General features: G+C 39.4%; 3 protein-coding genes across 6 annotated transcripts; 2 read left to right on the top strand and 1 right to left on the bottom strand.

Annotated features, from left to right (window-relative positions):
- Window positions 1–36: 36 nt before the first annotated feature.
- On the top strand, window positions 37–2,950 carry LOC145897201 (uncharacterized). Its single transcript, XM_082985394.1, has one exon. The coding sequence runs from the start codon at window positions 68–70 to the stop codon at window positions 851–853; it is 786 nt and encodes a 261-aa protein (XP_082841520.1). The 5' UTR covers window positions 37–67; the 3' UTR covers window positions 854–2,950.
- On the bottom strand, window positions 2,879–20,600 carry LOC145897198 (uncharacterized). Its single transcript, XM_082985389.1, has 26 exons — window positions 20,058–20,600; window positions 19,895–19,941; window positions 19,466–19,520; window positions 19,217–19,251; window positions 19,024–19,101; window positions 18,832–18,898; window positions 18,621–18,754; window positions 18,142–18,272; window positions 17,903–18,083; window positions 17,699–17,760; window positions 17,506–17,643; window positions 16,725–17,067; window positions 16,569–16,641; window positions 16,326–16,452; window positions 16,152–16,245; window positions 15,952–16,013; window positions 15,791–15,888; window positions 15,598–15,727; window positions 15,467–15,536; window positions 13,111–13,244; window positions 12,931–13,051; window positions 10,211–10,300; window positions 9,032–9,083; window positions 6,908–7,048; window positions 6,753–6,840; window positions 2,879–3,019 (listed from the first exon to the last, which is right to left on the bottom strand). The coding sequence occupies exons 1-26, from the start codon at window positions 20,561–20,563 to the stop codon at window positions 2,978–2,980; spliced, it is 3,099 nt and encodes a 1,032-aa protein (XP_082841515.1). The 5' UTR covers window positions 20,564–20,600; the 3' UTR covers window positions 2,879–2,977.
- On the top strand, window positions 20,449–26,587 carry LOC145897199 (2-aminomuconic semialdehyde dehydrogenase-like). 4 transcript variants are annotated; one of them, XM_082985392.1, is made up of 11 exons: window positions 20,449–20,517; window positions 21,007–21,112; window positions 22,676–22,767; window positions 22,954–22,997; window positions 23,486–23,658; window positions 23,998–24,190; window positions 24,369–24,569; window positions 24,674–24,835; window positions 25,724–25,927; window positions 26,022–26,121; window positions 26,215–26,587. In XM_082985392.1, exons 3-11 carry the CDS (start codon window positions 22,707–22,709, stop codon window positions 26,355–26,357), a joined length of 1,281 nt encoding a protein of 426 aa, XP_082841518.1. In that variant the 5' UTR covers window positions 20,449–20,517; window positions 21,007–21,112; window positions 22,676–22,706; the 3' UTR covers window positions 26,358–26,587. The 4 variants fall into 4 exon arrangements, with proteins under 4 accessions (XP_082841518.1, XP_082841517.1, XP_082841516.1 ...); XM_082985391.1 differs by lacking the exons at window positions 20,449–20,517; window positions 21,007–21,112 and adding an exon at window positions 21,128–22,354; XM_082985390.1 differs by lacking the exons at window positions 20,449–20,517; window positions 21,007–21,112 and adding an exon at window positions 21,128–22,354 and having other exon boundaries at window positions 22,919–22,997.
- The last annotated feature ends 914 nt before the right edge of the window (window positions 26,588–27,501 follow it).

The raw sequence follows: 27,501 nt of genomic DNA, 5'->3' as shown, positions 1-27,501 counted from the left end.
GGATTTATAACATTTATTGTCTTTTTATGCAGGTTAGTTTTGCTTGTTGAAATAACCGTGCAAAAAAATGAAAGCCTTTTCTGCTTCGGGATATAAAAACAGTTTAAATTCTGCAACGTCGTGCAACAATCGATACACCTTCAGAAAGGCAAATGTTCGTCTGTCAACTGTGTTGTTGATGATGGGGCTTTTAATTATAACGTCCTTCGTCCCAGAATCCGCAGCGAAACGAGGCCGCGGACGTTCCAAAGGACAAGGGGCCGGCAGCGATACTAATACTAGCGGCAGTGCCAGAGGCGGAAACACCGCAGGTTCTTCAGAAAATCCCGGAGAGACGCCGGTCACTGATAAGCTGAGCGTATTAAAGACGAGCAAAAGGGCAAAGATTCTTACTGAAAAGCAATACTTGAAAAAGGATTGGTGCAAATCTCGCCCAGTACGACAGCATATCACAACAAAGACAGGTTGCAAGGGGACTCTAATCAATCAATTTTGCTATGGCCAGTGCAACTCGTTCTACATTCCCAAAGACATCGAGCACGATGGAAGCGAAGGTGTTATCGAGCCACAGTACTTCAAGTCATGTTCTTTCTGCAAACCGAAAAGTGAGGAGATTGTGGACGTTCGGTTGAGATGTAAACGTAAGCGACGCAAAGATGGAAGGAAGAGACGGGGGAAACGTTATTTGAAAATAAAGATACGAAGAATAAAAGGCTGTCGATGCATTTCTGTTCCGGAGCTGGAAAGTCGCCAACCGCCCACCCCACTGGATGTCGACAGCGAAAACATGTCGACTTCTCCACATACTGCAAACTCAACGGCCTCATCGCCGGGCACCCACTCGAACCGATAGCCATGAATTGTGAATGTTTTCGAGACGCGTTCCACTTCAAGATGATTGGGTTCGGCAGTCGGACGTACTGCTCCAGTAATTAACGTAACCTCACTTGCGAGTAGCGCGGCACGGAGACTCGGAGGTGAGTTCCCGCGGTTAAACAAACTGCGGTTGAACGGCGCAAACGCTTGCCAAAATCAGAACAGTTGCTGCGCTTTGCAACTTTACAAGTCGCACTTAAGTTGGCCGACGGACATTCGAACAACTTCATTGCTTTTCATGTTCCAGCTTTACGTTATGTTTCCGTAGTTAGCGTGCGGTTTTTCCCGTGGTGTGTGCTTTGTGAATACTATCTGGCACATTTTCACGTTTCCCATAGTTACTTCCGGATGCATAATATCACAAAGTAAATGTAATCCATGGGTCACAAATACGCGGTCGCGCCAAACGGTTATTCTCACGACCCTTACCACGTTTCGACGAGGACAAGGGGACTTCAAAACACTTGTTTGGCCAATAACTCATTTCCAGAGACATGGATAAGTAATTGTAGTACTGGTGATTGGGTTAACTCATTTGCATGACAACGAATTGCCGCAGTCAGTTGTTTGGGCAAAACTCGATTTTCAAATCCTCCCTATGTTCAGCGTCTTTTCTGGAAACGTCAAATGACGCATGATGGCGCCGAAATTGTACGATTAGACAACCCACAAATAATGATTACATTCCAGGGATCTTGACTTACGTGGCATTACCCACATACCTGTCGGCTAATTCACCGCAAAACACAAACAAATGCATATTGGTTGTTTATTTACTGCATGATTTTCGATTTGCATCACTCACCACTAGTAGCTCTGATTTTGACCGTAGTCGTCTTTTCGACTGAAATTGTTTAGTACCAATTGTTTAATTGCAATTTTTACTTTGGTGACACTACACACATGGGGACAACTGCAGAGTACAAACGTTACTTTGTAAGCCCGATAAAAGAAAGTTACAATGAATAAAATGTTTTCAATACAACCCCCCTTCCTTTCTTCACTTACATGCTACTTCGTTGATCGTTATTAAACGCGATACCTTCAATGCTCGTCTGGAAAATTCGACATAAAGGTTACCGGGAGCGCCGGTGTCGGGAAATGAATTGCACGACAAGTTAGTGGGGTCAAATGTTGTCCCATTTGTAAGTGGTTTGTGCGTAACGAACACAAATCGGCGACAGAAGTAAGAGGCCAACAGGAAAGACTAGCACCCAGCCTTGACAGAGGTTTGTGCAGCAGGTCGCCGTCCAATTATGTGAACACGTTACGTCGCCCGCCTTATAAGTGGCGACAGCTTCAGTGACAAGCCAGAAAACGACGACAGAATGGCTGGAACAAAATCCGACACTTAAATTCAGTCGCAGTTTCGAGCACCGTATGATCAACATCACGTGCTTTACATTCCACATAAAAGTGTTAATATAAAGTTGAGTCACTTGTTCACATTTGCTATGTTGCAGAACTTTTTACATACACCGGCATAAAACCAACAGTTCGCAAAACAAAATGGTCGTTAGATACAGAAACAACATGGCAGCCGATAGCAAATATGCGGGAGTATATCAAAGCACTCTTGATTACCGTTTGTACGAATTCTACAAAACAAAAAATACGTCCACAAACTGCATTTGAACATTAGCGATCGCCAGCAACCAAACACTGAACAACAAACACTGATCAAACGTAAAAATTCAGCACAGGCTACAAGAGCAAAACATGACCAATTTTGCGAAATTGCATAACACTAACGGAAAGAGTGTTAGGTAATTAATTGTTATTGTACGCTTCATTTAAAGTAGAGTGTGGAATGTATTGCAGTGGTGAGCAGGTAAAGCGCGATTAATGTGTATCAGGTGTTCAGAGCATGCAAAAAGCTAAAAATTGCACTGAAAAGCGATGTCAGCTCGTGAGCTTAAAACACAAAAAGCTGCATATTACATTGTTCGAATTAAATGTAACAAAATATGTGTTTGGAACTATGACGAGGTCTAACTATGTGCAATTTACATGTAGCAGCTGTAACTACAAAATGATTATCTTGCAAAGGTTGATATTCTCGAAAAAAACTTGTCAAAACACCGTCAGTTCACCGCAGTTGTCACGTGGAGTCGGTGGCAATATGAGCACTCAAACGTGATTTCTGAAAACGAAAAGATTCATGAGAAACAATCGGATTTGTTACCCGGACTGTGTTTAATCTATATTTTAGCCGAAGGTAGAGATGTTGTTTGCGGTGGAAAAACATTCAATAGTTGGACAGAACAAATACTTTCGTCAGTTAGTTAGCAACAAATGAGGGCAATAGATTTTAGGACTAAAATCACGCACATATGCGGCTTAGTTGCAGGCCAGTCACAAATTCGACAGCCTATACTTTTGACGTCATAACGAGCAGTTTCCCACGATGGGGAATGCAGACAAAACACATTCCCGACCAAGTCAAGGGTTGTTGTTAACAGTTAACATGTCGCCATCATAGACGATACTTTTGAGGTTTGGTGACACAAACACCATTTAGCGCCGCTTCCTCTATCATAAATCATAATTCTGTTTTAAATTACTGGTCCGCGATCTTGGCCAGTAATTTGACTAGGAAAGCATTGCTTACTTGAAAACCAATAAAAACTACTTTTAACTTGGGTATATAAAACATAATAAAAATGTAATGTGGCCAGACAATAAATGCGCAAGTTCAGTTCGTGGTTATCGGAAACTGTGGTCCCGATGCGCCGCTTATTAGTCCTGCGTAACAAAGCGTGAAAAGGGTCACGAGGGTCGGATTTAAGTCTGTCGGGGTGAGGCACAGCCAACAGGTTGTTCAGCGCATATGCGTCAAGCACCCGCCTCAAAACTTATCATCAGACTAAGAGTTAGCCACCTCCTCAATTTAAAAGAAATGTCAGGACAGCAATTGAATAAAAGCAAGCAATTGCCCTTGGTTTCCTTCTCACTTTGTTGGGTAAGAAATCTCGGGAGGGGCCACCCGGAGGCTTTGTTGCTGGATGTGTGAGGGTTGGGGCCAAATGGACAACGTTGTTTATGTTTACACTTCATAGACGACAAATTATATGAGTAATTCGACCATTAAGTGACGTTCACACGAAGGCAATCAAAGCAATCCAAATGCAAATATAATTATTGAAATGCTTCACTTTCCAAACAGTGGACGCACACAGACCACACATTGCACCGCCGCCACTTACTAACTCTGATATCATCCAATTACGTCACCTCTATACAGAGTTGCTATGTGCAGTAATTTAGATGCCTTTTAAATTAAAAAAAAGTAGCTTGGCCCTTAACTGAAAGTTTCTACTTTTTAAACAATAATGATAACATACTAATTTGGTTACTTCAACTTTGCGCATCAATACGGAAAACAGTTTTTAGCTGTAAATTGCAAAATTAAAGCCACAGCTTTTCAAAGCGAGAGCATGGTTTTTACACGTTTTTTTCAAGACAGCAAATTGCGTGCAACAAAATACATGATTGCTTGTTCTAATTATTTAGCTTAAAACCCATATTTGATTCAAAAAAGTGAAAAGCATTTTGGACATTACGAATAAACAGAAGTTCGTTGTTAGGTTTTAGAAACAAACCGTGTTGTTTACCGAAGTGTGCGATCTGAACTCCTAGACAACTTTAACCAATGGTCCTATGTTATTAGCTTAGTGTCCGATGTTGGCGCCTGGACCAAATGGAAAGCTAACTTGACAGGTAACGGGGATGCAAACAAAAGAGATCGATGATGATTTTTAGGATCTCATTTCAGGCGCCAAAATCACTGAAGACCCGCCTACCAACTCGCAACCACGTGTAAGGGCTTACTACAAACAGATGTATTACGTCTCATAAAAAGACAGGGAAAGTTGTCACGTGACGAACAGGCGACAGGCGACTCGAGCGTTAAATAAGCTACAAGCCTGAAACAAAGCGAAGTCGACTATTGAACGGTGACATACAAAAGGTGGTGGGTGTTTCGCAGTGTTCCACGCGGGGCGCCTCCTGAAACTAAAAACGAAAAGGAAAACAAACAGTGAGTTATAGTAGCTTCAAACGCCCCCACCGTCGTCAGTGGATTACGCGAGACGGATTTCGGCGCTTCGACAGATGTACGACGTGGCGCCCGGTTAGTTGTTCGGCGACCGCCCACAATACAACGATCCCGATTGTCGTCTCCGCACCTGATGATGTCACTTGTGTTGCTCGATGCACCAACAAATCGGAAAGACAAAAACCCGGAGTCGAAACATCATCTCGGATTCACTGACATCGGATAAACGAAATGAATACGCGACATGTTCAACATAACATTTGACTAAAACAAAAATATTCCCTGGATTGAAAGAATTTTCACGGCCCCGCCTCGTAATTTAGAAACGACCTTGGTATTTTCGTAATATCGGTCTCGTTTCTGCCTAAAAAAACATTTTGTGGGAAAAGCTCTCAGAAATAACACAGTGAGGTTCCATTAGCGGAAGAAGAACTGATGCGTGGATTTTTGAACATCGTGTCGTGGTGTGTCCAAGTGGAAACCAACATATGTAAGGCAGCTGGGAGTTTCTTTTGAAGCTCGTTCTTGACATATGTTGTAAGCCGCACCGCCAATGCAACACACGGCGCGTCCATTAAAGTGATTGTTGCACCCAATGACGTGTGATATCAAATCTTCTGGGAACAAAAATCCCAACGCGGTGAAACAACATATAGCTTCGACCTTCACAGGGTTCGAAATGTACACGAGGCACGCAGGCACTTTTAGTTTGCAAATTACCCAACGTTTCCTAAAGTTGGACAGAATCCATCGCTGCCCCGTATGCGTCAGCTAATTAGCGTTAAACACAATTAACCCAAATTTGTGCCAAAACACTAAACCGACAAGGTACTCAGTATCCATTATGTAGGAAATTTTAATTGAACGTGCGCGAATGGAAATTCCCACATGACTCGTTGAAGTATCCAATCCACCTCTCGCCCAAGCACAACTCCACCACACTTAGCTTCGACACATGTCAAGCCTTTACATTGCCGAGTGTAAGCAAAAGGCGTTTTAGTTCCCGAATATATTTTATAACACGCGGTAGTCATCCGCTTAAGGTAAACACTTCAATTTATTGAGGTTTATGTGCATACGCTTTAAAACGTGGACAAAGGAGGCATCCATCCACGCAATTCAATTACATGGATGAGTTGGAAGACGTCCAGTGCGTGACATCCCTATCCCCTTTTACCGCGACCACAAATAATTAGGTAGCTCTGCATTTTCAACACCTCCCATCAGCGAGTAGGGACCGGGGCACACGCGGCGGCTCCACTGAAAGTTTGCCGCCGGTTGCAGCGAAGAAAACGCAGGAAACGAAAGCTATCAGGGTGCTAAGTGAAAGGCGTGTGAACAATGCGATTGCCGCCTCATTTGAGAAACGCCACAAACCTTCCCAAATTAAACTCGAGAGCTTTGTTGGGGCTAATCATATAGATTGCCCTCAGAGGCGACGAGTGCACGTCGGTCTGTACATGGATGTTTTTCGTTAACCAATCCAACCCCGAACGAAGTTCAAAGAAGGGGTCAAGAAGGTTGGTGAGCGCGTGAAGGGCAATCCAATGCTTTAGGTTGCGTGGGAAGTTTTCGTTCTACCGCCACTTTGGCTACCCTCTAACGCAGCCAGACAAGTAACTGAGATACTAAAAAACCGTGATAACCAAGGCCTGCATATTTGGCTGGGGTACGGAGTACCAAAACCCTGACATAAATATTAATGTCACATTTCAACTGTCTCGTTGTTATACAACAATATATCAGTCCTTTTTAAATGTACCCAGAAACTTTTGTAGAACAAATAGTATATACTATACTCTATAAGTTTGTTATTTACCAAACTTCGAGGCCTACGGCGAGCTCTAACCACAACCGACGAAGATTTTGAACGAATTTCTTCAACTTTTTGTTTCGCTGTCTCCTTTCTGCAAATAGAAATGTCAGGGTCATTTATGTACTTAAATGGTGACGAAGAAAACAAAGCATTCTTACTGCGCTTTTAAAATTTCTTTCAACTGGGAAGTCCACATATCGGTAACATCCCCACAGAAACGAATCCAGTGGTCAAAAAATTCCTTTTGGGAAAAATTTTTCGTTGATTTGACGCCGAAGTAGGCCAGGGTATCGTCGTAGCTGCAAAAGAGAAAAACAAACTTCAAGCGTGTGTGTTTCTGGGTAGAATACAAGACGTGAGCTGGCAGTGAGAGTGCCACCAAACACTGTGCGTCTAATTACACAAAATAACGGCCACATAATAGCACGCAGCGCCAGGAGGGCGGTTGAAGGACGCTGAGGGAAAGAGCGCCATACCAACCCCAGCTTACAGTTTACTGAACGCGTGTAGATTTTGTATCGAGTTTCGTCTATAGTGACGCCAGCAGGTCGCACACGCTTGATGGTCAACATGGGTTGAGAAAAAGGTTCGGTGGTGCTTGGTTGCGAAACCGCCCAGACCGCCAGCCTCGTGTCTTCGCTTTTCGCTGGCGGCTTCAATTTCACAAAAATAGCTTTGAAGCCAAATCACGACATCTCGATCAGATTGTCAGACGGTATTTGCTTTTCCAATTGTTTTCAAGCACGCGAGTTCGCGACCGGGATGGTCAGATACGTCACAAATAAAGCCACTGAAATGTTTTTAAGAGACACTCTTGGAAGCGAAGTTAACCGAAGTTTATCTGGACAGCAATCTGGTTTACTCGGCATAAAAGTGGATTTTCCACAAGCATATTGACCGAGACAAAGGCGGCGAGTTTTTTCTTCGAATGAGCGAAGACGGACGGCTCATCCAACTTTGCGCCAATATTTGAGCAAATTTCCTTCGTATTACCCACAATCGGATGCCCCCGCCCGTACGTCGATACCAAACAAATTACGCGAGGCGGCAGCACGGGTGGCGTCAAGGAAGCGAAAGGAAACATATTTTAGGGCTCGTCGCTTCCTTGCGCCGGGAAAGTCCCTTCCTATAGTGAAAGCGCTTTTGATGAAAAGCATTGATAAGAGTTGAATCGAGACAGGAGTGTCTGTTTACCTACTGCATTCTGTAACCAGTACCGACGCCAGTCTAAGCCTTACTTAAACTATAATTGCGATGGCTTAGCACACGGAACATTTCCCTACCCGTACAATTAGCTTGACCGATAGACAGGTTTGATGTTCGTCGTATTAAAACCAAATCAATGTTGTCATTACACATGCAATTACACCCACAAAACCCGCCCTCTTTCCTCGAACCCCCTTTCCCCCCCGCGCGGTTTAAAAGTCAAAATAAATGTTTCCGAAAATAGAGGCAAAGCATGTTTGGGTCGCGTGGAGAGAATAATTTGAGCGAGCAGGTTTGGTACAAAAAGTTCAGCGACATCTTAACCTGTTGTCGTTATTGGGCGAGTTTGACGGGACGGAGGATGTCGGCGCCACTAGTTCTAAAGCATCCGATAAAACCACAGATTGTGGCGCCATTGAAGACCAGAAAGCTGCTTAAACGTGGCGAGTTGATAGCCTGCATGCGCCTCTTGAGCTACACGAGGATCGTTCCAAGCTCACAATTAATCGCACTTGGCGCGGCACTTGTATTTGCCGATAGAATGCACGATCTTGATAGTTTAAACCGTAAGCACCAGAAACATGTCACAAAAACACAACATCGGCAAATAAACAACTCAGTTGGATTTTAGTTTTATTTTACAGATGTTTGCAACAAAATTTCTAGCGACGTGTTTTGGCATATGGCTTAAATGGTAAGTCCACTGAATTCAGGCGATAGAAGAGCGATAAGCAATTAGTCGCCACAGAACCGAAGTGTGGCCGCTTTAAATTACAGGTGGGGCATTTCGCATGGCGCCCATACTTCGGCCCAAAAGTCTGATCATGTTGGGCGAAACAGAAGGTATTTGCGGCCACAAGCCAAAGACTGGATATTTGGAATTAACAAATTATATGATCTTATATTCTATCCAAACATAAATTTTAAACATGATCTGAATCCAATATTCTAGCCGTTTGGATTTTTTCGTTGTTATGTAAATTCCTGCGGACTTTATGAGATTAAGGTGATGAAAAACCATGAATGCTCCAGGTGATACACATAAACACTCTTTGTATTGCAACAGGTTGACTTACCCTTCTCGGGATTTCGCTATTTTCTCTTGCAGGTTTTTCACTTCAGAAGTTGCTGAAGATTAAAGCAAGAATGTTAATTTTGAAATAGCTCCAGGAACACAAGCAAAGCTAAACGTTTACACAAAAACCTATGGTAGCAAAAGCAAAACAGTTGACAATCAAGACACGGAAACTCAAGGGGAAACTCCGAAAGTAGATCTCGCTTGAATTTAAATTTTGTGAACAAAGTAGAATCTTTGCGGTGACACAAAATAAAACAGGCATGGAATGGGTGAAGGTCGAAATCAAGTGGCAGTCCTATCATACCAAGCTTGCCACTCACCATACATGGCAATTATACGAGGACCTTAATCAGTGACGCAGTCCGAATGTGCGTCGGCGTTTAAATTAGCTTCACTTTCGCTCTTCCTGGGTTTACGTTGGCGAGAGTGTTTGACGTGCGGCACGCTCCAGCGATGCCGATCAATGGCAGTCTGTCATACAATTCGCCGCCGAAACAAGGCATCAGACAGGGGGAGTGACTCCCAATAATCGGGGGCGAATCACTGCACAAACTCCGCTACAGTTAACGTCCCACTCAATCCCACCTTAATCTCCTATCGAGTAAAATATACTCGAAAAGTGTTCTCGCGTGGACAGGTGTTTATATAACCCAATTAATTGATGGATACGTGCTATAATTATGTATGAGATTCATCCGAAAAAGGATCGCGAATGAAGACTTCGCCCTAATTGCATGTGGCGATATAATCTTCCGCGCAAAATTCTTTCTTCGCAGCTACCACCGACATCTAATGATCTCTAATATGCGCATAACTTCCGTGATAATTTTTAGCACTAAACTATGCAGCAGTTTAAGTGTTGCTGGTTTCTTGCGGATTTCGGCGCTTACGCGTCGGTCAACGCAGTGATGCGTTGGACTGGGAGGCGCCAGCGAAAAAATCCAAGTGGAGTCGACTAGTCATGAAGACGCTAGCGCCAGAATTACTTGCCGCAGAGCAATTTACAGCAAACCGATCGCTATGCGAGCAATCAACAACGAACGAAGAAAACCATGTTGTGCGTTATATACACTAAGCCCTGACCTCCTGGATCAGTGGAAAGAAACGTCACTCGCCTTGTTCCGTTGCTATTTCAAAAGAGCAAACCGTATCTTGTTGTTCATAAACTTCCACATACCTTTGGTTACAAACTGATCCATAACTGAGGCGAAAGGTTCTGCATGAATCGTTGCATTTAATTTCACCTCGTCAACCCTCTGTGTGCACACTGCAAATAATTTTTTAAATGTGTTTATTTGAAATTAAATAAATTTTAACGAAACAATAAATGTAATAATTCGTGTATCCTTTTGTATGTCACTAGTACTTCTGTTGACATAAAACAATTTACAGTGAAGTAGATTTACTATTACCAAAAAAATAAAGATACAATACAAAACCAAGTAAAAAATCGCCGGTGTTTTCAAATGTATCAAGTAAATTAGTGTTAAGTTGGGCGGCACACGGTTGCCTTTTAACGGCGGATGGAATTAGCTTGTTGGATTAGCATGAGCCATGACGGGTTAAGATTTTTTGGATTAGTCGCCGGGATTACAAATTGCATTGGCTTGGCTTGGCTGGCTTCGCGTTGACTGACGGAAACTGAGAAAGGTCAAACTCGAAAAGGAGCCCAGCGCAAACCTCAAGACTCCGCAACAATCGCTTTGATTAGACAAATTGCTCGATACGACAATGGGCCGCGCGCTCAGAAAACCGCAGCAGATCTTAACTCGCCACACCACAACAAGACTTCACGGCGACACTGTGATGACGTACGTGAAGGATTTTGAATCGAGAGTTGACAATAGGATATGCTGGATTCCTCAAACTGCGCCAGTATTCATATTTTATTTGGCCAATTAAAAACGCTTCAGGCGCAAACAGTACACAGGAAGTTTCTTGATAAATTTATTATTTTTCCGGTTGGACTTGGCAAAGTGCTTGTTTTTTTTTCAAAGCGCACAAACCGAACTTCGTGTTTACCTCGATTACAAAAGAACTTCTCCAGATAACCTACTCGAAGCTGGCACGGTGGTAGGTCGGCACACGAGAAGCACTTTGAAGTTATGTTTGGTGTCAAACAATTAGACAGCGTTTAATCGTGTTGTGATACTTGCCACCGCCCCAGCCCACGTTTGTGCCCGACCAAAACATACCACGAGTGGCGACACAGACAACATTGTCTTCTCGCAACAATGCAAGCAAGAAAAAAGGAGCTTTCCGGGGTAACCGGATTCTGTGTTTTTGGAAAAATACAAAGGAGTAATTTAACGATCCACAAGACGCCACGACTAAACAAGTCACCCGTCAACACGTCACAAAAAAACTTTCGGCAAACCCCAAGCAGGCGCCAAAATCTAAATTCATTTCACTGGTTGTAAATGCCGACATCCCTGCAATAATTCCGAGCGCGTCAGTAGGTGAAGGGTACACACATCTCGTCTCACGACACAGAATCAACGGCGACCCGACTTGGCGCGCCTATTCCAGTCCCAAATTAATAGAATAAAACAATCGTGATGTGGAAAATAAGATCGTGTATACAGAGACGGGAATACGGCGACGGGTGGAGCAGACAGCAAGTCTGTCGCCGTTTGTATGTTTACCGGCGTCTTGTTCGCCTGGAATTTCATTCCTGAACTCCACATTCGATGGCGATAAATAACCCTTGAAGAACTGCCTTTGTTTACACTGCGCTGACACCAAATACACAAAATGGATTGATGTTGTTGGTTGGTTGGAAATCAGGCATATTTGTTACGTTGTGAGTTCTGCAGATGTATTGTATGGTGGTGATGATAAGTCACAATCAAATCATTAGCTGCAAAAGCGGAATTAACTACAAAACCAAAAACGTGAACGGCATTTTTTCAAATCTCGACCACGAAGCAAGTAAAACTAATACCGAAAAAACCGTCATGCGTGAAGGTATTTTGTGAGTGCAACAAAACCCCTTGGATAGGCTCCACAAAACGCCCTCTTAACAATCCACTGTATAGAAATCATCAACAAATAAAGCGAGGGATCTTGCGCAAAATATTTGGTGTAGAAGCTGAGTTAAAGGAGTAAGCAGCTAAATCAACACAGGTTTGCGTTGGGTATATTTTTGTATCACGAAGTGCAAGAGGTTTTGGTGCGGACATAATCCTACACACGCAAAGTTTTTAAAAATTTTACCACCAGTATTTGTTTTTCATTTTCGGGTAACATCACATATATCCGATGCTACAGGGTCATTAATATGCTTAGAGATATCGCTTCAAATAAAGGTAATTTCGAAGGGTATAATTTATCGTGACGAGTCGTGGGACCTATAATAAGTGTGCGTGGCAGTATATGGCTCCACCAGTGGGGCGTGTACGTGTGCATTGGCGGCTACGGCCACCAAAACCAACTTGGATCGTAACAACAGTCGTCGCTTTATCTCTCGCTTCTTCGACGGGAACACACCCACACTCCGGACGTTTTGTTTGCCGTGGTTTTTGATAAATGAAAGCACCGTGGCGATTGTACATGACACAAAATCCGTTTAGCTCAAAAAACTTCTGGCTTTTTAAAACAGATAGAAATTAAATTAATAGCGACCCGTCCGTTATGCGATAGGCAGCAAGCTGCGGAGCAGGGCAAGAGGCCCGATGCGCTCACAAACAAAAGAGCGCTTCAATTGAATAAATTGCGACCGACAAAACGTTGAAGCGCCTCCCGTCGAGAATTTTGGCAAGCGTAAAGACGGAGTTGACGTGCTGTTTTGACAGTTTCCGGGCACGACGGGTGGTGAATGCCCCAATGGTCAGACAGGGCTTAATTGGACATCCCCGAGGCGCCACCATGCATAAACGCGGCAAATCACAAACCCACCGTTCAGGTCTTTGCGAAGTTTCTGGAAGTGTTTATTCACATCATCGTAGTTAACTTGCGAAGCACGAATCATCTGCAGCGTGGAAGGCACTGGACATTTTCGCGATGCAATTTCGACATTCTGGGGGTGTGAGATGATAATTTACAAAATAATCAACCAGTGTGACCAAACCCATTTACCTGGTCGAACGTTTTTATGTAGACTCGAAGGACGTAGGAGAGAAGATTTAAATTGTCAGCGTTGCCTTTCACGTCTTTCAATTTTGACAGAACGTCGAGACCGAATCCAGCGGCTTCTCCTCTTGTCTTGTTGCCTGCAATGCAACAAGTGCAAAATAGTAATTTTTTTGCATTGTAAAATAGTAATATTGCAACATTGCGGTCGCACATCTGCCAAACATAGGTTCATTTCAAAACTCTATTTCAGGCCTACGGTGGGATTTAATAAAACTACCCCGACGACAAACGTCTATATAATCCAATAAATTGAAAGATTTATGGCTTTGTGGTAAATAAACAGGGACTACAATGCTCCGCCTCAATCATTCGCTTCAGTAGGAACAACAAGCCTTAACGAATGGGTCGCGAAACGTCGGTACAGCGCCAGCTATGTTTTCTTTAAAAATATTTTTCCTAGACTCGCCAGCGCCGTTCGTCACAGGCTTTTCAGTAGTTGTGTTTATTCTGCTCAGCGGTAGTTTAAATTAGTGCCACGTTACAAACATTTGAGTGACTCCCGACTGGTGGCGGAAAAACGACATAAGAATGGCCCGCGCCAGATTGTCACCGTATATTATTCAATAACCACAACATGCACTCCATTAGGAAGCACGCGACTCTAGTTATACAAGCTTGGTTTCCTTTAAAACCCGGAATGTGAAATAATAATCGAATAAAGTGAATGTGGATGATAACCAGGCGGGGAGTCGAGGTCGCTTGCTGAAAAAACATCAATCTTTGTGCGCAGTATCAACAAGTTTGGCTCGTGTCAGACCCTCACGTCGGTACGCTTTGTTTGTTTATTTGTTTACGTCAAATTTGGAGACGCCAGTCGTTGGTCTAGTCAATGAGGCATTGTGAGCTAAAAAATAACCGTTTACCGACACTGCACAAATGAACGGTTTACAACACATTTGGCGCTCGTTTATCTGGGAGCGATTTAACGGGTGGTCTGATTGGGCGGCCAGCTTCAGTAAACAGTTGCACGCCACATCTGTCTCTGCATCACTTACTGCCCCAACACGAAGCAAAAATGCTAAAATGCCAACATTAAAAATGATCAAAGATCACACGCACCGCAATCACGAATGTAGGAAATAATATTTAAATGTTAAAAATAATGTCAATCGATAAACTTGACGACATTTGTTTCAGCAAGAATGAATCCTAACTGAAAAACTTTCGCACGTTCGGCGACAAAATTTGGATGCCTTTGGTCGGCAAAACGGGTGCCCGGGAAAAAAACAATGTCCATCAAAGTGGCACTGCAAACAAACAGGGCGTTTCATACAGTCACTCGGTTTGGCGCCAGTCTACAGCAAAACCGTGTTTGTACAAGTTAACTGCAGCCACCAACTAAATTGACTTAAAATTTATGGTGGAGTGGAACGCTTGAAGATGTTGGAACAAAGAATGCGACATTCGTCGTAATGAGATGGAAGCAGTCCAAGAGGCCTTTCAAGCGCAGATAAGACGCGACAGACGATTGGAATAACGGGCAATGATGCCGTAACATGCGCGGAGCGGCTCACATTCCTGCTTGTGGGGTAGGGCGAGCACCACAATGGACGGCTTATCGAATCATGGCGACAAAAAAACTCGAGCCATTAAATTCTTTCGTTACGCAGTCGGGTGGTGGCGTGAACATTGAATTGATGAATTGCCGTAACGAAAGCCGACTAACATGTTTGCTGCTTTAAAGCAGTTGATAGATTAAAAGTTCAACTGCAAAACATCTATCACCCAAACGGCCGGAATGTGATCGCGCAAATGACTTCAAAATGTTTCATTTAAAGCATCTTACTTCAATAGATAAGAATGGTAATAACTACAACAAGATATAGAGTTACCTCGAAATATGTGCAACTTTGCAACATGTTACGACCGTTTTTATTAGCTTGATAAACTCCGACGTGTTTCTGCGAAAACGTTTCAATTTCGCTCGATACGCAACTAATTTATCATTAGTAATCTAATCACACATGTTTTTTTATATTGGTCAAATAATATGGAGGTTTTCTGATTTAGGACAATGTCCAAAAGTCAGCCAACGAAAGTAATGGATTTTTCTCTGTACTAACTGTCACATGTATTTTCATGATTTTGTTTAAGTGTTGTTATGTCAAATATTACAGATGTTTCTCGCGGGAATAAATATTCATCGACGATACGAGTGGAAACCTTGAATTCCAGTAAACTGTCGAACTCTGGACATTACCGAAAAACACACCGAAAATACATAATATTCTTAACCGGACAAGTGCGTTCATACGATTATAAGATTTGAACTCCTGTAGCAACTTAAAGATGAGCTCACCTGCATTGAGATAGTTGCCGATCGCGAGGATAATACCGAACAACTGCTGGATCGAGTCTTGCCGTAATGCCTGCAACCATTTGGTTTTATCAAAAATTATTGCAAAATAAAGAAAGGACATAAAAACATACCTTGCAAGCGTTGTCTATTAGGAAGATGTTGTTCTGTAAATCAGTTAAATCGCATTGAAACTGAGACATGAAAGTGATGCAGAATAAGCGGTCAGTACAGTGATCTACATCCCACAACCTTGCCAGAAAGCTGCAAAGAAGATGAGAATTTTGTTGTCACGAATAATATTTTATGAAAATAAAAAACACTCACTCCTCGGGTTTATCAAGGGGTTGTTTTTTGTCGTTGTCAAGTTTTGATTGTTTCTTTAAAAATGATTTGATAACTGCCAACTCGTTTTCCTGTGGTCGCTGCATTGTAAAATATTATTGGGGATTAACAATTCTTTTGACTTCCACATATAACTTTCCTACCAAATCGTAAACAGCAGATATACTTTCAACATCCACGACCGTCGTCTCCAAATTTAGGACAGCTGAAAGATATATAGCACCACCACGTGTTACAAGACTATAATAAAGTCGGCCGCTTAGTGTCGCCAACGAGTTAGTGATAAATTAAACCCACTTTTGTTTAATGATTATTAATAAATATTTAATATTAGAGCACTTACCGTGTTTAACATCCTCAACATCAACGTGTAAACTAGAAATAAAGATGCCAAGTGCCTGCGACCGTTTTGTTGATAAAAGTTTTGCTGGCTTTATCTATAAACAAAAATGTTTGTTAAAGATGACATAAGTCATTGAACAAATTTTGAACATAATAATAAAAACAACTCTAGTACCTTTTTAGTTGGGGAAATGGTTTTGTTTGCAGTCGTTACACTTTTTTTTGTAGAAATTTTTCTGCAAAAGAGGTCTGTCAGCTCTGTGTGATCCAATTGTGCTGAAGGAACTGATCGCCACAATGTCCTATGGAAGAAGATGGAAAGTGAAAAAAACCTGATTCACAGAAATAATAGGATAATTAAATCATGTATATCAAATAAAAGAGTATTTTATACAATAAATTTTTGAATTTTACATACTTTTCCACAATAGTTTCAGCCTTTCCCACCCTTGTCCAGTACAGCTGTTTCATTGGCTTTAATGGCTTTGTTTCTAAAATGCAAATTCCACTAAAATTTTTCACAAATTTTCACCAATATAGAGGCAAAACACGTTATGTAGTGAACAAAACTTACCATGGGAAGGTGACTGAGGGGTTGACACACTATTTCTAAACATGCTTGGTGGTGGAGGTTTTCCTGCTGGTGGAGGAGGAGGTGGGATACTTGGAGCTGATGGTGGAGGTGGAATATTTGGAGCCGAAGGAGGAGGTGGAATATTTGGAGCCGAAGGAGGAGGGGGTATATTAACATTTTCATGAACAGGTTTTCCATTAACACATAATTGTACTGGGATTGGTTCAGTAATGTTTGTCTTTAAATTTTCCTGATTTTCAGACAAGTTGGACAGAGTAATTGGAATATCAGACTGACAGGCAGCATCACAAGTGGTTGGAGTGTCGTAGCATGTTTGTACTGCCTGCAATGTCAATTACACATAGTGGTTTTGTTTAACTTAATGTTTGTGGCAATATTGCAAAGCAGATAGTACTGTAATAAATTTTCAGTCATTAGTAAATATTACAAAGCTAAAATAATAATAATTTGCATGATCATGATGATAATTTGCATTGGCATTGATAATAGAAATGTAATTTAGTGAAATAAAACTACTGGTGAAGTATACATAGCACCTGTGGTGGGATTGCCTACAGAATTAACCTTGTTTTGATATAAACAGTACGTCACAGACAATTAATCTGCTTTAGATTTGTGAAACTCATTCCAAATTTAGTATGGAAGAGATAAAGGTCTCTTTCACACAAAACCAACATGTGGGTGTGGTTATTTAAACAATACTGTCAAGAACTTCCTGAAGACATACTAAATTAAATAGCATTAGATCAAATAAATTTACCTTCATTAGGTGCAACACACTTGGTGTCTGAGTTGCAACGCAAAAGGTCTGATACAAGGTTTGACATGAGATATCACAAAGAGAAGAATGTTGTTTTGCTTCAGATATATCCCCCATGGTGTAAAATGAGTCGAGTGTCTACAAAGTATGGAATATATATCAGTTGAACATAAATATTACAACTGTAACTCACTTTATTGTTAAACTCAAAAATGGGGTCAGCAATCCCTAGAACTTGAGTGCTACCTTGGTCACCTGAAAAGATTGGAATAAAATGATCAATTAAAACACGCAATATACAAGTTAAAGCGAAATATATTTTGATTAACATCACACAAGTTGTGCTTCTTAGGTTTACAGAAGTACATAAATGTACATTTAGAAAGTAAAATCTCACTGCTATTGGCTCGCTGCAGATGACGATGTCTTGCACGACTTCTTGGTGTGGACTGGGTAATTTGGATATCACTTTCAAATTTATTTTCTGTGGTTTCATCACCAGACACCACATTGGAGGTATTTGTGGAAATACAAGGATCACTTTTCTTCCAGTAAGGTGCATTCCATGAATATATAATCTTCAATAATAAAAAAATAAGGAAATTTGTTGAACGAGAGTGGTTGTGGATAGCACACCTTATTTTGTTCATTTTTGCTAAAAATTAATAATCCCGATTTGACCAAATCCTCACTGAATTTTTTGACAAATGGTAGCACATCATCATTGCCTTCACATCCAGAAGATAACCAACCAATAAGGCTTTTTTCTGCATGAAAAAATATTGTTGGACTTTCACTGTAGACTCAATTATTTAATGGTAACTTGGACTAAAATAATGCCATATTAATAAAATCATATTCCGAAGTGGGTGTGAAATAACGCAATTATTTCTCAATAACCATCTTTCCATTAAGGCTTAGTTAATGGTGATACACTGAAATATTGACTATGATGGCTGGTCACTGGAAAATCACAGTGTCCTCCCCCCATTGATTTTAAATGTGGAGTTGTTACCAATATTCACATAAGGAGGATTCTCATTAAGTATTGCAGTTTACAATCTCACCATTTATTACCCACTTTGTGCACTTGTAAAACATTTGTGCAATATCACCTGAAAATGTTTCTTCTTTCATGACATTCTTCAAAAATTCCTTACAATTCAGTCTCTTTTGATTGCTTTCAAATAATTCAGCAAAGCAACCTTTTTCCAGAGGTAAACAATCAGCTTTTTGCCTTGGATTATTGCTGCAACAAAATTATTCATACATTTATTTTCTCTTCATTGTGCAAATGATGGCTGTAAAGTAATGTGTTAAACCTACTTGAAACCAATCTTTTCATTTTTCAAATCAGTTTCCGATGTATCATTGGAAGATTTCTGTAGTTGTGCTATATTGAAAATCAAAGTTTCTGCATTTGAAGAGTACTTACGTATTTATACCTGTTTATTTTCTATTGTGAAACTGTATCTACAATTAATAAATGTTTCTATCTCAAATAAGGTAAACACACACCATGTGTCAGTTGCAGGGAAGGGTCAAAACATCTCAATTCATTTATTGCTGCAGTTAGTTCATCTTGTGCTTCACTATCTGTATACATATTGTGGTAACATCAGAGGTGAAAATGCAATAATGAACTTTAACCAAAAGGTTTTTAAAAAGATTGAAAAACTACTACTTTTCTTACAGAAATATTCATACCTACCATTTTCTAGTTCTGAGCTTTGCTTTACTACCCGCCTATAAATAAAACAACTGATTAATAAAAAAAATATACACTACGAACAGTACATCATTTAAAACGAAAGCACTACAGTAAACACATTAAAACTAAACTTTTGTATGCTTTCACAAGGTAAAGTTTTTGACACCAAAATCAAAATTTTTCACAGAACAAACATTCTTTATTAATTGGGCAAAACCAATATAAACATATAAATCAGATGTAACCAACCGCTGCTCATTCGTCACACGATGTCTTCTACTTCTTCTTTTAATTCCATTATCTTCTAAAATTAGACACACAATATTTCAAAATGTTAATTTAAACAGCTAACATATTTTGATCTTAGTGTCATACGTATTTTTAGTTTGAACAAGGGGCTAAACCAGTGGTCTTCAACCTTTGTGCACTTGCAAACCGGTAAAATTCCAAAAACCTTTTACAACAAGGTTCAATAAATTTAAACTGACATGGAATAAACAAAACATAATATTTATTGAGGCAAAAGTATGCATAATTCAAACCAGACGAATTCCATTATTTTGAGGGATCGACAAAATTTAACAAGGACTGTTGTCGGAGAAACACTGGCTTAAACAGTCAGGAGATTAGGCGTATGTTTGTTACTAGACTAGTACACAAAATTGATAACAAGCTTACCAGATGCTTCATAATGTTTTTGCGCTCGACTTTCTTTGTTTCCCATGCTAACAAAAACATATAGTGTCAGATGTAAAATAATGCACATACATAAGAAATGTTACTATTACTAACACACAGAAAAAAACATAACTTTGCAACATTTTAAAACGAATGATTTTACCTGTTTACACTTTCACATGTTTGTTGAGAAGATGTACATGAATGTAACTGCACTGCATGATTATTACTGTTATTGTTGTTATACTGACAAATTGCCTCAACTCTCCCACTGCTGGCTAATTTTGTTTGTAAGTCATTGCTAAGTTTGTTGTTTGTACAAATGTTTATTTCATCAGAATGTTTGTCCACATCAAAGTCACACTTTGGAAAAGATTTTTGTTCATTGGTCTTCCCACTGAACACTTGAGGAGTAGAGTCTACTTCTGACAAATATTGATTTTTGTGAATTTTCCATTTCCCAGTTCCCAAGGGACAAGGTGTGCTACTATTAATCTGGATGGGTGCTGTTATTGTTTCCAACGGCAAAGCAGTCGAAAGGTTGTAACAATTTCTGCATGTTTCAGACTTTTCCTTGGCACAAATCGGTAAACGCGAGCGCTTGGTCAATTCCGAAAAATCTGGTAACGGTAGCTTCCAATATTGACTGGAATAAAACTCATTAGACATTTCATGAAGACACGCAGTTACTTTAAAAAGAGTCTCGACATCTACAAAAAAACAGAAAAGTTTCCTCAGACAACTTCATATCCTTTGTGATTCCGTACATTATGCTTTACGTGTGGCGAATCACACAGCTTGTTAACTGAAACTGCGAGGGTAAAACAATGCGGATCGGCCAAAAAGAACAATGAAACAAAGCAACAACAAAACTTGCGAATTTACTGAAAATAAAAACAAAGGCAAACATTTTTTATGTGTGCCTCTGTGGTCCAAACATTTGAACTGCGAACTTTGGCAAAAAAATCAACCGCTAGGTTTTTCCCCAAATGAAGTCGAGTGAGCAATTCAATTCATAATTTTGGATAATTTGGTAAGAAGCCATGTGAAACAGAGCCCATTCCATACATTCATATTCGACGATTCGGTTTTGTTAAATGCTGTTATTGAAGGTGGTTTGCTGCAACGATAATGAGAAACTGCCCAAATCAAGTCAACGCGGCCCGACTTGTTACCAACGTTACGAAGCACAGCTGATGGACATGATCAACATTTGAGGTGAATCACTAATACCCTTAAAAATGTTGCACTGTGGTTTAAAGGCCGCACGGGATCCATCGTGCAAACAAAAAAAGAGAAGAAAAATATACAAACAAAGATTACCATAACTACAAAATGCATGTACTATGCAATGTCACGTGACATTTAGCAGGTCGCCGACACACACCAACATGTGAGTGTGCAGCGGCGTTGTGGTGATGGTGCTGGTACGAACGTAACTGTCGCGAAGCTGCAGCAACAGAAAACGTTTGTCAGTCGCGAATTGGAAACCCCCTATTAAAAACATATTCGTTGCGCAGGGATGTTATTTGCACAACCCGTATATATAGAACAATGTAGAGAAAACCAACCTATTCGCATAATCAATATGTTGGGATCATTTTTTAAATAACCTTCATGCTCCGAAAACAGCCACATATAAATAATCAGTTAAAGAAAGCTTGTTTATTGGTCATCTACATAACTCTAAATAATCATCTTTATTTTGCACCTTTAAATAACTAAAGGAAGACTTTTTATAGGCCTATTACAACATAACTCCACAAAAACATTATTAACATCACTGGGTTCACAAGTGGTATGAATAAAACTTAACAATTTTTAGTTTGATTATCAAACCCAGAACTTATTTTTTATTGTTTTAGTTCACAGAGAGATCTTTGCCAACATAACTTTAATTAATCTATTGCCAACATCTAACTTCCCCAGATAACAACAAAATGGCAAAGAATAACAGTAAAATTCACTAATGTTGACACACAAATTTAAGCAAAATTAATGAAAACATTATCTATCAGTTTTCCCAATATTGGTGCGTAAAAAGTATTTGGGCATTAGTTTTGTAGCTATGTGGAAGCAATGCATTGTGTCATAAAATTATAATTTTGTGTGTTGCTCTGCTTTCATATCATGTTGAATTTGTGGTGTTGTCCCTATCAATTTCACTTCCTGTTTTTTTTTTATTAAAATTGTGATTGAATACACATGTTACCATTATAAATTTTTTTGTTGAAAGCGCTATGTGTACTTATATCAAATTCTTAAATGACAAAATTCTTTATAAGAATAATGTTGCTGTTGTTTTGAAATTCACTCAGTCTATATCACATTAAGAGAAATTTTCTTCATGTGTGTAATATGCATGTTATAAGTAACTTTATCAATGGACAATTTGTGCCTCCAGTTGACTCACAGTATTTGGAGTCAATAAATCCTGCCACAAAATCAGTGTTGGCACAGGTAAGTTTTGTTTACATTCAATTAATACCAGTTTCAATTTTTATAATTTTTTTATAAAGTAAAACTTAAGAGTTAAAATTTATGCATGAAAAAAATGTGAACCAGGTTGTTTTATGCAATAATAGCACAGTTCAATTTTTGCCTTGTTTTTGACTCATTTTATTATCATGTAAATTAATGCTGTTTCATTGGGGATAATTGAAAAAGAAGTTGTGATATTCCTTAATTTGTTTTTGACAACTAAAACCTTGATTGTGCTGAGTTAGTGCTTTAATATTCCATTAATGCCTCTTTCTGTTGTATACATGTGTGTTTCTGTAGGTTCCTGCAAGCACAAAGGTGGACATTGAGAATGCTGTTCAAAGTGCTCAAACTGCATTTGTTAGTTGGTCCGGACAAACAGCCCAGTTCAGGTAATAAAACAATCTGCATATATATTTTCGACCCTCTAATAAAACATATCAATGAACATTATTATTTGAATAATTATTATTTTATTTTTATGGCACCTAAATTTACATGTTTACATTGGATATTTTAATTTGTGGAAAGTTTTTATTAAAGATCAAAACTCCTGTTAAAAATTGCGGATCTTCTAGAATCAAGGCTAAATGAATTTGCAGAGCTGGAATCTGCAGATCAGGTAATAATTTATTAAATAAATGCTCGAATCTCCAATTGCAATACTTTTTAAATTTGGTTGACTTTGTTAGCATAAGCCATGGTGCTTTATACCACTTCACAATTTCAACATGGTGCATACTTGTCTATAAATCAAAACTTGCAAAATATAACAGAAATTGCAAATTATTGTTTTTTTTTTCTCATACCAAACTGCAACATAATATGTCTTTTGAAAATCTGGAACATTTTTCACAAAAACTACAAAATCTCCACCCTTATGTTATAACTATTAGGTTTAAATTATGTTGAAATTTTTTTGTTAGTTTAAATTTCACATAGATTCTTTGATTGGCAAATTATAATTGTATGTAACTGTCTTCTGGTTAATTTGTTTTCAAAATTATACTCTGTACTGAATAACTTGATTTTGGATGTTCAATTTACTTTTGGACCAAAATGTAGAAATATTTGTCAGCGGGTTTGATGCAAACATGTTTTTGTATGAAGGGAAAGCCAATCAGTGTCGCCAAGATGGTGGATATACCAAGGGCAGTCTACAATTTTCGTTTTTTTGCCACTTATATTTTGCACATGGTAGATGAACAGAGGCAGCTAGATGGCCCTGTGCAAGCAATTTCTTTTGTTCAACACATGCCAGTTGGGGTTGCTGGTTTGATAAGGTATCAGAATTTTGTAATGTTTTATTTTTGAACTGTTTCTACTATTCTTTTTAATTAAGGACAGGCAATCACAATACTATATAATTAAACTGTAAAGCTGCAACTTGACAACAGACAAGATATGAGGTGCAATTTAGTCAGTAATTCATTTCTGTGTCCCCATGAGCAACGGCATCATGCTTCAATCAATTGTTTTGTTGGTTATATTTTAAAATTAGTATTTTTTATACAAAACTATTTATGTATGTGTTTCCTTGTTGTTAAAAATTTATGATTTTATGCACAAACCTAGTGGTACTTGTACATCAATTGATATTAGGCCAATGTTTCCCATTTTAGTCCATGGAATCTACCACTTTACCTTCTTACTTGGAAAATTGCTCCAGCAATTGCCTTCGGTAACACCTGTGTTGCAAAACCATCAGAATTTACCAGTCTCACTGCTTGGAAGCTGTGCGAAATATTTCTTGAAGCAGGTCTTCCTCAAGGAGTTGTTAACATTGTTTTTGGTTCAGGACTGAGTGCTGGTGAGGTAAAATGAGCAGAGTTGCTTTATATTTTTAGATTTGTCCACATTGAAATATCTGAAACTAAAACTTAGCAATGTGTAAAGTCTACATAATAATGTGTAGCTTGGCAAACTACCATTTTGCTCCCCAGTTTTATATTCAATGCATATTTTTCGAGCTGTATTTTGGTAACATTTTCAGGCTTTGGTGCGACATCCTAATGTAAATTTACTATCATTCACTGGAAGCACTCTTGTGGGAAATCACATTGCTGAAATCACAGCACCAATGTGCAAAAAGCTGTCCTTGGAACTTGGAGGAAAAAATGCTGGCATTATATATGGGGATGTTGATTTAGATAAATGTGTCGATGTTTGTGTTCGGTCAAGCTTTAGCAATCAGGCAAGCATTGTAATTTAAAATTTAGGGTGAAATTCAAAAATCCTTGTTTGGTGTCCTAGGCCCAATTTTTCAAGTGTCTTATTCAAAGTGAATTAATTATACAGGGTGAAATATGTTTGTGCACAAGTAGACTTTATGTGCACGATTCTATTTACGAAGACTTCTTAGAGAAGTTTATACGCGCTTCACGAAAATTTCGCGTTGGCAATCCTTCTGATCCTGACGTGAAAATGGGAGCATTGGTAAGCGAACAACACTTCGAAAAGGTATGTGCGATGGTTCACTTTCAAACAAACTGTTCGTATTTATATTGTTATGTGTGTGTGTGTGTGTGTGTGTGTGTGTGTGTGTGTGTGTGTGTGTGTGTGTGTGTGTGTGTGTGTGTGTGTGTGTGTGTGTGTGTGTGTGTGTGTGTGTGTGTGTGTGTGTGTGTGTGTGTGTGTGTGTGTGTGTGTGTGTGTGTGTGTGTGTGTGTGTGTGTGTGTGTGTGTGTGTGTGTGTGTGTGTGTGTGTGTGTGTGTGTGTGTGTGTGTGTACACTGGGGATGTGCTTTTGCACTCGTTTTTTTGGCCGGAGACAAAAACCTTAATAAATTTCTATAATGCTATAGTCATTGTCAAGTTGGGAAATTTTACTTTACGAATCAATGATTGTTATGTCAAATAACACAAGATGAAAGTTGTTTCGATAAATCAATTTATTGAAATACGTCATTTTTGTGTGTTAATATTTGACAAATTACTAAATTTATTTCTTAACTAAATTTATTTCTTAAATGTTGTATCCGCGACTATGACGCGGGAACGCTCTTGTGTTTAAATTACAAACACCCGCACAACAGACCGATTTTTTTTGTCAACGATTATTATGTTGAATGTAGTTGCGCTCATACCGTTCCAACAGTATAGGAGTAATGTGCTCCTGAAATGAAAAATGCAATAAAGCACAATAACTTGTCCGCTGTAACACACAACGTTTCTTTATGCGATATAATAGATGTTTGCCCACTATACGTTCGCACGAACATAAAAATAGTGCAGATCAATTCAGGTACGTTGGCACATTTTCAGTGCCCACTTGACAGACCTGTGATCATCTTAATATACTGCACATTATTTTTTAACAAGCCGATAAATGTTAAATTTTTGTACAAGGTTAAAGGATACATCGAACTGGCTGTTAAAAGTGGTGGAACTATTCACTGTGGATATGGAATAGATGTGTTACCCACCGATTGTGAAAAAGGGTATTTTATTGCTCCCACGGTTGTTACTGGTCTTCCTGAAACCTCTGCATGTATTCAAGATGAGATTTTCGGCCCAGTTGTTTGTATTTCCAAATTTAAAACTGATGAAGAGGTAAAGTTCAATGGTTTCAATACTGATTTCAATTTTAATGTCGCACAACATATCATTAATAAATTTGTTTTAAAGTGAACGCTTGTGTTTGTAGGCTGTTAGCAAAGCAAATGGAGTTCGGTATGGCTTATGTGCTACACTCTGGACTAACGACACAGGAAAAGTGATGAAAATTTCGAGACAACTTCGTTGCGGTGATAATTTGTGTCTACATTATTATTTTTAATTTTTTTTTGTAATATTTATTTAAAGTTTCATGTTTCACATTTTGTCGTGTTACTCGACAGGAACTGTTTGGACGAATTGTTGGCTTGTCCGTGATCTTCACATGCCTTTTGGTGGAATGAAAATGTCCGGTTTAGGTAGGGAAAGTGGAGCAGATTCTCACCATTTCTTCACAGAGGCAAAAACTATTTGTATTAAATACTAATATGCTGGTGTAGTAGTTGAAACAGTGCAATGTTTTACCCCGTGCAAAATAGCAATCTAATTGTAACTTTCACAAAGTGGTGTAACTAGTTGCATCGATCATGTATGCATGTGTTTGTTTTTTCCGAAGAAACTAATCTTAATGGTGATATTTGGTCTTTCCAAAAACCAAGGTTTGAAAGAAAAATGAGAGGAACTCTATTCCATGTCCTTTTCTGGGCAAACACGATAATTTAAACCTACCTACAGACAGTTTTCTTTTTGTAGAGAACTTTCATTAAAACCAAGCGTCATTTTACGTTGCGAACGTTTTTAAATCGGGGCCGGCTTAGAAAAAAGAATACGTGGACTGCATTTTACTGAAGAAGGCTATTACAATTGGCAAAATTTTAGCGTTTTTGCCCTTTTACAGTAATATTGCTCTAAGAGCACGCAACTTAATGGGGGGCCTTATTCAGTTTTGTATAGCCTACAAGAAACTAACAACACAAATAACAAAGCTAGAAGAGCATCCGCATGTGTGCAACGAATGAAGGGGGGATCCATTACTACGTAACGATGGCAGTGACGTAAAATGTACGCGTAAAACATATAGTGAATAGATGTACCTGTAGACCGCATATCAGTATTTCTATTAAAAAAGTTTCGCCCGCGAGGAATGCCCGTCTTGGTCATAGAGAAACTCAGTGATGTCACAAGGCAACCGGTGATGCATTGGGATCAATTTTCGGGTTGAATGAACAGGGAGTCAGGTGCTGTTGCCAGAGCGATTTTCAGCGTGTTTGATGCAGTTTTAACGCATTTTTTGCCCTTCTCATTCAGCTAGTCATTTGGTGCTGGGTGCTGTGAAAAAGTTAGATGGAAAAGCACCAAAATGTTCAAGTGTTCATATACAGAAGTATACCTTAATTTGTGATTTTATGTTAGGCCCGCCTCTTGTCTACGCATTCAGGTCAAAATTCTAGTTGCAGGATTTTCGGACATTTTTTTAGCTAAATAGGGTGCAAAAAATGTAAGTTGGTTTTGCGAAAAAATGAATCACAGAAACCTCATCCAATTTGCAATTTAGTGTTGGCCCCAACCCTTTTCTACGCAATGGCAAAAAAAGCTGTCACAGAAAAGTTGCTTCGGTTGCCCCCTGGGAC

The sequence above is a fragment of the Ascidia mentula genome, chromosome 4, assembly GCF_947561715.1.
Source record: "Ascidia mentula chromosome 4, kaAscMent1.1, whole genome shotgun sequence".
NCBI lineage: Eukaryota > Metazoa > Chordata > Ascidiacea > Phlebobranchia > Ascidiidae > Ascidia > Ascidia mentula.
Note: the sequence above shows the minus strand (reverse complement) of the source record. Positions and strands in the feature narration are given on the sequence as shown.

Coding starts and splice junctions, on each gene's coding strand:
- LOC145897198 (XM_082985389.1), bottom strand. CDS start 20,563: ATGTCTAATGAGTTTTATTCCAGTCAATATTGGAAGCTACCGTTACCA. Junction 18,755..18,831: donor AATGAAAAGATTGGTTTCAA/GTAGGTTTAACA, acceptor ATTTTGTTGCAG/CAATAATCCAAGGCAAAAAG. Junction 16,014..16,151: donor TGTTGAGGATGTTAAACACG/GTAAGTGCTCTA, acceptor TATATCTTTCAG/CTGTCCTAAATTTGGAGACG.
- LOC145897199 (XM_082985390.1), top strand. CDS start 22,253: ATGCATGTTATAAGTAACTTTATCAATGGACAATTTGTGCCTCCAGTT. Junction 23,659..23,997: donor GGGGTTGCTGGTTTGATAAG/GTATCAGAATTT, acceptor TTCCCATTTTAG/TCCATGGAATCTACCACTTT. Junction 24,191..24,368: donor CAGGACTGAGTGCTGGTGAG/GTAAAATGAGCA, acceptor TAACATTTTCAG/GCTTTGGTGCGACATCCTAA.
- LOC145897201 (XM_082985394.1), top strand. CDS start 68: ATGAAAGCCTTTTCTGCTTCGGGATATAAAAACAGTTTAAATTCTGCA.